We start from the raw sequence: 10,227 nt of genomic DNA, 5'->3' as shown, positions 1-10,227 counted from the left end.
TAGTGGAGCAATGTGTGAGGCCAAGTGAGTTCAGAATGGGCTTCAGGGACAGAATCTAAGCCTTTACGAAGTTGAAGTTTTCTTCTATCAAAAGAAAAAGAATGTCACTAACATCAAAATAAGCAGAATTGCAGGTGAGAACCAACATGATTTGATTCAATTGCCAGGTGAAAATTCTCTACAGAATTCCTCATGATAGACAACATCTTTAGCCAAAACTGTACAATTGATATCACAGACTTCCAGAGTGGACTCTCTCAATAACCCTCAGTCTGAACTAAAGACATCACAGCAAAGCTCCTGGCCCAGAGCATTGGCTGCAAACACTGCTTTCCTGCTTCCTGTCACCTGTAGGAAACTCTCAACTACAGCTACGTCCTAGTACAGCATTTGGAAATCGAGGGTGGACAGATAGGATTGAGCATCAGCAGAATGCCAGGCCTGGAAGAGCAATAGATCTGGACTCAGGGGACCTGAGTTCAACATTGTGAACAGTGTGATAAGAGCCACCAATAAATATGGTTTGAAAAATGGAAAAGTATAGACCTCTTTATTACTTTCATAGGTGCTTTGTACTGCCTCCTGCAAACTCAAATTGCATGTGTCAGCTCCCCTCAGTGAGGGTTAATCTGAGGGGCAGCCTCACTGTGAGCAGCACAGAGTCCACTGTGATGTCACATCTTCTCTTGGTGGTCTCTTCTGTCTGCTTGAGTTATCTGTGGAAGGGATAACCACTGGTGGAGAATAGTCCTGAATTTTGTACTGATCCTGCTTTTATAATTAAATGTTTCAAATTGTGGTAAAATTTACATAACATACATTTTACAACTTTAATCATTTTAATTGTCCAATTCTGTGTAGGTAAGTACATTCACAATAAGTCGTAACCGTTACCACTGTCCCTTTTAAAAACTTTTCATTATTCCACACAGAAATCCTGTGCTCATTTAATAATGGCTACACATTCTCTCCATCTTCCAGCACCAGGATCCTCCTAATTTATTTTCTGTGTTCACGAATTTCCTAATTTGGATACCTCGTAGAATTTGAACTTACAATATTGTTTGGCATCTGGCTTATTTTCCTTAGCACAATATTTCCAGGTTCATGTATGTCACAGCATGCATCAGAATTCTGTACCAACTGTAAGTTATTATCCAGATACCATATTGAGATTGCCATGGAAAGGTCAGATGTTTTCAGTTTTGCTTCTCATGTAAACAGCCATAAAACTAACTGAAAGTTACAATCAGAACAATTTATACAAAACCTGGAAGTATGAAGAATTCTCCTACAACTGAAAGAATCTGTAAGTGAATAATAAATGGTTTTCAAGATAATTTCCACTTTAAAATCAATATTGAGGTTTCCAATGGCCAAAATGAAACTGGTGGGACATATTTATAGGCTCCTCACTAGTCCATTAGTCCAGGAAGAGCTAAATAAGAACTTAGCAGTTCTCAAGGGGAAGGGGCCACGGTTGTCTTTACTAGAAACCAAGGCCAGCATATCACCATGCTGTGGACAAATGACAGGAGAGGACTTTTCATAAAACCAATTTGTGAGAGTGTTTTTATGAAGACGGAGTCTGTCTCTAAGGACATTATTTTGCTTTATATCTGAGAATTCAATGGAATTTAGAGGTAGCAGAACTCACTTATTAAGAATCGAGCTTCCAACTGCAGTAATGCCTCTAGTCATAAAAGGGAACATGATTTTCAGGAGAACATAATCTGAGAGATTAATGAGGAAGCCTCCTTTCTGATACCATCAGGTAGAAAACAAGTATAAAGAAGAGTTTTAGGGTTGTGGACAGGAACTCCTTTTATTACAATGAAAATTTCAGGAAAAGTATTCAGTAAGAAAGATTCGGTGTAAGATAACAGGAAAACTACGTTGGTAACATCAAGGAGAATCTAAACATTGTACTCTCAGACTAATGCTTTCCATGGGTGAAAACTGCAACTGTCAGGTTAGATAAACACCTATTCGAAGACCTTGAGGGACCACTGAGACATTTCTGAGGCAGAAGGCTAAGAAAAATGCATATAATTGTCAAGGGTGGCAGGGCAGCATTGCTCTCAAAGTCCTGTCTGACAGGGCAGAGGTTCTTCCTCACTGCTCCAATCTGCTTACCGACAGCTCCAGGGTTTCCTGAGGAAGCCGCCCTCCACCTTCATCTACCTCAGGCGTGTCCTGCAGAGCCCTCTGGAGAACCAGCTTCAGGTTCTGCCTATTTTGATGCTGCTTAAAGGAGCCCACGAAGAAGTAAATGATGGGGTTGGCACTGCTGTTAAGAGAGGACAGGAAAATGGAAACTAGATGCACATGACAAAATAAGACTTTCCTATCCAGGTGGATCCTGGAAAACAGGGCCCACTGAATGCCAAAGGGCAGGCCACAGAGGAGGAAGACCAGCACTGTGAGCAGGATGGTCACGTACAGCCTGGTCAGCGGCAACTTCCGGGATCCACAGAGAATCCTGACCAGCAGGACCAGGCTGGACCCACAGAGAACCACACATAAAAAAATCAGCCACGCGATTGTAATGAAATCTGACGTTTCACACCAAACAGAATCAGCACCACTAAACAGGAAGTCACAGAACATCCACTCCAGGATGCTCCGCAGCAGGGACAGGGCCCAGAGCAGGACACACATGACCGATGACAGGTGTCTGGGGCGGCGGCAGTGGTACCAGATGGGCCACAGGATGGACAGGCAGCGCTCGGTGCTGATGGCGCTCAGCATGCTTAGGCCTATAAAGTAGGGAAAGGTCATCACAGGATTGAGGATTTTGGAGATGGGATGGCGGATATTGATGAGGCGTAACGGCAAACGTATAATGTGACCGCTGAGGAAGAGGAAGTCGGCCGCGGCCAAGTTGAGGATGTAGATGGAGAAGGCGTTCCTGCGCATGCGGAAGCCCAGGAGCCAGAGCACAACCGCGTTTCCTGTCAGTCCGACAAGGGAAACGATGCACGTCAGCACCGTGAGGCTCAGGGTCTGCTTGTAGCAAGGAGTCTCCTCACGTCCATTGATTGGTGTCAGTTCTGTACCCAAGACTGGGATGGTTGAATCCATGCTCAGAAACCCTAGTCTGATGACCCTGGAAACAGAAACCAGATGTGATCACCAGCTGTATGATTTCTGATTCTCCCCACCACCCTGCCATGTGGGATTTACTGTCCTCATTTAAAGAGGAGAGATCAGAGACTCACAGAGAATAAGTCACCTATCAAAAGGTGGGGGTCCTCAAATCCAGTTTGAAATCCAGTTCTTGCTGACTCTGAAGCCTGACCTCTCTCTACTGCCACACAAGTTCTGTGCTGACATGGGAATAACATTAGGATCAAAACACCCCCACTCATCTGGCCGGGGCTGTGGACCCGATGATTACTCTATCCTGGGCCTGAAATTTTCTCTCAGGTGGAGGAATTCAGATACACAAAGAGGTGGTTGTGACACCCTCATGACCAGGACTGGTCATCTCTGGACAGGAAAAAAGATCATGCATTATGAACCAGAGGAAAATGGGATCTTCGCTAGGATGTGTGAAAATGGCTGGACCTGGTGGGTGAGAAATAACTCAGTGTGTCAGTCATTGCAGAGAGGACCACATTTTACATTTTATACTCCCAGTGCCTATTCCATAAGCAGCACAATGTGCTCTTCATAAACGTTCATTCAATGAAGGAATGTACGCATGAGAGCCTAATGGCAATGGTAGATTTGGATGAAATGGAAAATAAAAATGAAAGTACAATGTAAGGCATTAGAACACACACGTATAATTAGATGAAGAAAATTTCATTCATCAGAATTCTATTTGTGGACAGCTCTATCTGTGTTGAGAAGAATGATTGATGAGTGCCCAAAACCTGAAATTGACCACTGATGTGCCTTTAAAATAAGGACTCAGTGTGGCTTTGCTGAACGCCTAGAAGCATTTTGTACACAGTGTTTGGGTAGGGTGTGAGTCTGAGCTGAATTGCTCAGCAATAGAGCAGAGGAAAGAGTAAGTGAGGGTGAGCCTGAGTGCCACTGAAGCAGGTAATTGAAGTGTGGGAATATGTATGGGGGACTACTAAGTGTTCTGCTGGGTATACACAATGTAAACCTATTTCATTCTCTCTTTCGGGAGATCTTTGGTAGCGTTTCTTTGTTGATACAAACATTTGTATGAGAGGAGTCCATGAGTGGAAACAGGAGAAGTGTAGGGCTTGGGTTGTAAAGAGAGATATTCATGCAAATTTCAACTGGAGAATGAGGATTAGGTCTAATTTGGGAGAATAACAGCAGCTGATTGACAGTTTATTAGGTATTGCCTCTTTTAATCATCTGAAGAGCCTAGGAGGTAAAAATTAGTATAATTCCTGTATTACAGATAAGGAAATTAGAGTATAAAGAGAGGATATTATTTGTCCAGGGGGTTATATATTATATAGTATGAATGTGAGCCCAGCGGGGCTGACTCATGATCCATTTTTTCACCAGCCCTTTGGACCCAGCACCACTCTGTGTCGATTATACATGTTAGAGGGGGGTAAAGCAGAGGAGGGATTCTCAAGTTAAATCCAAGTTGACAGTCAAAATTGTGGACTGAAAAAAAAATTAACCTAAACAAACTCCAGATAGAGAATGAGAAGCAAATGAAATAAGGGAAAAATAGAGGTGAGTGCGCGCCACTTAGGAACAAATTCAGGAGTTCTTTTTTGCCTATCAGAGGCCACATTTGCTCTGGAATCCCAAGAATGCACATGGGTAGGAGCTCTCCAGGTGGAAAGAAGATGCATCCTCCTCTGGGAGTATAGAGGAGCATCAGGAGTGAGTGCATCCATCATGAGCTCTCTTAAAGAGACAAGCTGCCACAGCTCTGATTGGCCCAAAAAGGAAATGGGAGGAAAAGGAGAACCTCTGTTATCCACACTCAGAGCACTAAACTGTTTTTCTATCTATAGGAGTGGTATGATATGTTTGTCTTCCTCATGAAACCCGAAGATCCGTAAGGAGTAAGTCATGCCTGTCTTTTTCACTGTGGTATCACCAACATTTAGCATGTTGTTTAACATGCTATGATGTTCTTTAAAGACCGTCTATGGTATTATCCTCATATAACATAAGATGAAGCCAAGGCCTAGAGAATTAAAGGGTTTTCCTGGTTCACAACACGAAGAGCAGGTCCAATACCAGCCCCTGGTCCCTGGAGCCTTGCACGAGACTCCAGTTCTGTTCTCTGCTCCATCATTTATTATTTCTGAGGAGTTCCTGAAAAATCTTGATGTGAGCACAGAATCAGAGACAGTCAGGGGCTGAAGAGACTGCTGGTTGCCCCAAGATTTCCTTTTTTGGTCACATAACAATTCTGAGAATGTACAAGCAGCACAAGGACCCACATCCCAGTTTTCCTTGATGCTGGATGACATCCCATGAGCAGGTGCTGTTAAGTGGAAGAATCACAAAAGTAACAGAAGCAAGTCCCGGCTCATGGGATTAATAGAAGGAGCAAAGCCTCTCCTTCCCCTCGTCCTTTTTCCATAAGACTGGAATGCTAGTGTCGCTGGGAACCATGTAGGATCACAAGGATGAGGGCAACTCTCTAGGAACTGGGGAGCAGCAATTTTTGGAATTCTGATGTATGATGCTTTGGAGCTTCTAGTTCAGATCTCGAAGAGTGTCATTTTTGTGTATTTACAAGGGATTCTTTCCAGAACCCCAGCACAGACCAAAATCTGCAGATGCTCAATTTCCTTATATGTGGTATTTGTATATACTCTATGCACTTTCTCCCAGATACATTAAATCATTTAAAGTTATTTAGAATAACTGACAAAATGCAAATGCTATGTAAGTTCTTGTTATATTGTAGTTTTTCAGAAATAATGACAAAGAAATACAAGTTTGTACCTATTCAGTACATACACAACTCCGCCACACCTTTATTTTTGGAAAAGTTTCCTCCTGTGGTTTGTTGAATCTGTAGATTCAGAACCTAGTGACCCAGAGGCACAACTGTACTTTCTTGTTTAAGATATTTCTTCTTCATGTCTTTATTAGATCAGCCAAACTTATATTCTAAACAAAATAAATATGTTCTTTTTAAAATTACATTTTATTTTCTATGCATTTTTAACAAATGCAAACATTTCTGCATAAAAGTGACAGTAGAGAAAGACATGCCAAACATTAAAGTAGTCTGATAGAGCTGAAATGAGACAGGGATCAATCATATAGAGAAAGCCCCAGGAATTAGGAGGATACAAGAAGGTGAGAGGGATAGTCTCATTTACCATGAGGATTTGCTTTCCATTCTTCTTTATCCTGTTTGACATCCCAAGAGAGTGGCTTCTATGTACCACATCAGTGGGATTCTTTTTATTTCTGGTTTCTGGTGGAATTAAGACACTGGGAGACACCAGCAGGAGACTGGAAGACAGCAGGAGAGCACCTTGGGATTTCCATCTCCTGGCTCTCTGTCTGTCTATTAGCTCATTCTCAAATTGCTAAAAAGAAATACCTGAGACTGGGAAATTTATGAAGAAAATGGGTTTAACTGGCTAATAGCTCTACAGACTGTACAAGAAGCATAGCAGCTTCTGCTTCTGGGGAGGCCTCAGGAAGCTTCCAATCCTGGTGTAAGGCAAAGGGGGAGCGAGGCATCTCACATGGTGAGAGCAGGAGTAAGAGAGAGGGAGGAGGTGCTACACGCTTTTAAACAACTAGATTTCACGAGAACTCGTCAGTATCACAACAACAATACCAAAAGGGGATGGTGTTAAAACATTCATGCAAAACCATTCCCATGATCTAATAATCATCTCCCACAAGGCTCTTCCTCCAACACTGGAAATTACAATCAACATGAGATTTTGGTGGGAACACAGATCCAAACTATATCAGCCTGTGTAGCTGTGTGTTGGCCACGCAGGGCTTCTCCACTTGCCTGCTCATGCTCTCCCACCCTTATGGCTACAGCTATGGCTATGGTGACAATGGTAACTGCTCCTTCCCTGTCCGTTTCAGCCTAGGGGAGGAAGTAGTGCTCCGCTATGTATTGCTGCTTAGGATCCTGACCCTTAACTCTGTGCATCTTTGTAAATAATTTCCTCATGAAACACTCCTTAATTATTGGACCATCTATATCTTCCTTAGACCTTTCCAGATAGGCAAAGAAGAATAAATTTGAAAAGTAAGTGAAACAAAAAAACTGGCTCTATAGAAGTTCAACTCTGGGAAGAAATGCCTGCATGTCCCCTTGCTTGTTAAATGAATGTAAGAGACAGCAGTCTCTCCATGAGGGCAGACTGAATGATTGGAATGAAGGAGGTGATATGGGGAGATAAATTAGAAGGGGGGACACCATTTAGAACTCACACAATTTGGGTTGACAGCACCCAGTTTCCGAAAGGAAGCTTCATGTCTCCTGTCTTTTCCTGAAACAAGCTCGTGACCCCCTGCATGTAGCACCAAGGTGGAAGCATAAGGACATGATCTTACAGCAAAAATCATAACTGACTGTGGAAGAAGAGAGTTCTTGGTACTTACCCTTATCGTTCCTTCTTTGTCCAGTGGTGAAGACCTCCCTTGTGCTAAAGGTGGAGAGCCTTTCTGGGATTCAGTGACTTCAGAGGACTTTTCTGTGTTGCTTAATTCAGGAGATGCCTACAGGAGCTGAAATGAAAGCTGGTGAGCAATCTAGGCTTACGAAGATGCTGGACAGTCTTGTTATTTCCTGTATGAGGACTATGGGCAAATCAGAGGCCAGAGGTATTTGAGACACAAATCCTAACTGAGATGATTCTTGGCCTCTGTCCCATATCCAGTACATTTGAGCCTCTCCTATCACATCCCATCTTGTTCAACTTCCTGTAAGTAATTGCTGTCCTGATTTTAAAAATCAATTACGGGCCTAGGCATCACATTAAGCAATGTGAACTATCATTATGAGGCTTTATATCCAAATGAGAAAGTAGATCATGGGACCATTAAAGGCTGACAATGGCCTGACACCATTTTTTGATGTTTTCTTTATCATAGTGGTGATATAGTCATGTGTATACTTTCTTTCCAAACGCTAGAGAAGTGTATGCAAGGTGAAAATCTAGAGTCCCATTGTCCAGAGGCTACCACTTGCTACACTTTTCATTCTTACTTCATTATTATAAACTCTGAACAGTGAACTTTTTAAAATTCTGTGAAATTAAATCATTTATTATTATTATTTTTATTTCAATGGGATTTTGGGGAACAGGTGGTGTTTGCTTCCATGGATAAGTTCTTTAGTGGTAATTTCTGAGATTTTGGTGCACCCATCACCTGAGCAGTGTACACTGTACCCAATGTGTAGTCTTTTATCCCTCGCCTCTCTTCCATCTTTCCCCTCAAGTCCCCAGAGTTCATTATATCATTCTATGCCTTTGTGTCCTCACAGCTTAGCCCCCACTTGTAAGTGAGAACATATGATGTTTGGTTTTCCATTCCTGAGTTACCCCACTTAGAATAAGGGTCTCCAATTCCATCTAGATTGCTGTGAATGTCATCATTTTATTCTTTTTTATGGCTGAGTTGTATTCCATGGTATATAAATATATATATTTATACATATTTAATGGGATTGCTGGATCAAATGGTCGATCTACTTTTAGTTCCTTAAGAAATTTCCACACTGTTTTCCATAGTGGTTGCGCAAGTTTACATTCCCACCAGCAGTTTAAAAGTGTTCTTTTATCACCACAGACCCATCAACATCTATTATTTTTAGATTTTTAAATTATGACCATTCTTGCAGGAGTAAGGTGGTATCGCATTACAGTTTTGATTTACATTTCCCTAATCATTAGTGATGTTAAGCATTTTTTCCTGTTTGTTGGCCATTTGTGTATCTTCTTTTGAGAACTGTCTATTCATGTCCTTAGCCCACTCTTTCATGGGATTGTTTGCTTTCTTCTTGCTGATTTGTTTGAGTTCCTTGTGGATTCCGGATATTAGTCCTTTGTCAGGTGCTTAGTTTGTGAAGATTTTCTCTCACTCGGTGGGTTGTCTGTTTGCTCTGCTAATGATCGTTTTTGCTGCGCAAAAGCTTTTTAGTTTAATTAAGCCCTATCTATTTTTGTTTTTGTTGCATTTACTTTTGGGTTCTTGGCCATGAAGTCTTTGCCTAAGTGAATGTCTAGAAGCATTTTTCTGATGTTATCTTCTAGAATTTTTATGGTTTTAGGTCTTAGATTTAAGTCTTTGATCCATCTTGTGTCAATTTTTGTATTAAGTGAGAGACAAGGATCTAGTTTCATTCTTCCACACGTGGCTTGCCAATAATCTCAGCACCATTTGTTAACTAGAGTGTCTTTTCCCCACTTTATGTTTTTGTTTGCTTTGTCAAAAATCAGTTGGCTATAATTATTTGGCTTTATTTCTGGATTCTCTCTTCTTTTCCATTGGTCTATGTGCCTAGTTTTATGTCAGTGCCATGATGTTTTGGTGATTATAGCCTTGTAGTATAGTTTGAAGATGGGTAATGTGATACCTCCAGATTTGTTCTTTTTGCTAAGTCTTGCTTTGGCTATGTGGGGTTTTTTTTTTTTTTTTGGTTGTTGTTCCATATGAATTTTAGAATTGTTTTTTTCTACTTTTGTGAAGAATGATGATGATATTTTGGTGGGAATTGCATTGAACTTGTAGATTGCTTTTGGCAGTATGGTCATTTTCACAATATTGATTCTACCCATCCATGAGCATGGGATGTGTTTCCACTTGTTTGGGTCATCTATGATGTCAGCTGTGTTTTGTAGTTTTCCTTGTAGAGCTCCTTCACCTCCTTGGGTAAGAATATTCTCAAGTATTTTTTTACAGCTATTGTAAAAGTGTTTGAGCTCTTGATTTGATTCTCAGCTTGGTCACTGTTGGTGTATAGCAGTGCTACTGATTTGTGTACATTGAGTTTGTATCCTGAAACTTTACTGAATTTATGTATCAGTTCTAGGAGCTTTCTGGATGAGTCTTTAGGGTTTTCTAGGTATACAATCATATCATCAGTGAACAGGGACAGTTTGACTTCCTCTTTATTGATTTGGGTGCCCTTGATTTCTTTCTCTTGTCTGATTGCTCTGGCTAAAACTTCCACTACTATGTTGAATAGAAGTGGTGAAAGTAGCATCCTTGTCTTGTTCCAGTTCTCAGGGACAATGTTTTCAACTTTTCCCCATTCAGTATAATGTTTGCTGTGGGTCT

The 10,227-nt window shown here is 41.3% G+C and overlaps 1 protein-coding gene across 1 annotated transcript; it reads right to left on the bottom strand.

The window, feature by feature from the left end:
- Positions 1-1,798: 1,798 nt before the first annotated feature.
- On the bottom strand, positions 1,799-7,714 carry MRGPRX3 (MAS related GPR family member X3). The gene is made up of 2 exons (XM_004050775.5): positions 7,546-7,714; positions 1,799-3,109 (listed from the first exon to the last, which is right to left on the bottom strand). Exon 2 carries the CDS (start codon positions 3,082-3,084, stop codon positions 2,116-2,118), a length of 969 nt encoding a protein of 322 aa, XP_004050823.5. The 5' UTR covers positions 3,085-3,109; positions 7,546-7,714; the 3' UTR covers positions 1,799-2,115.
- Between the last annotated feature and the right edge of the window lie 2,513 nt (positions 7,715-10,227).

This window comes from Gorilla gorilla, chromosome 9, assembly GCF_029281585.2.
Source record: "Gorilla gorilla gorilla isolate KB3781 chromosome 9, NHGRI_mGorGor1-v2.1_pri, whole genome shotgun sequence".
NCBI lineage: Eukaryota > Metazoa > Chordata > Mammalia > Primates > Hominidae > Gorilla > Gorilla gorilla.
This window is presented reverse-complemented; position numbering and strand designations above follow the sequence as displayed.

Bases quoted from the DNA above. Each gene is read 5' to 3' on its own strand.
- MRGPRX3 (XM_004050775.5), bottom strand. From the start codon at position 3,084: ATGGATTCAACCATCCCAGTCTTGGGTACAGAACTGACACCAATCAAT.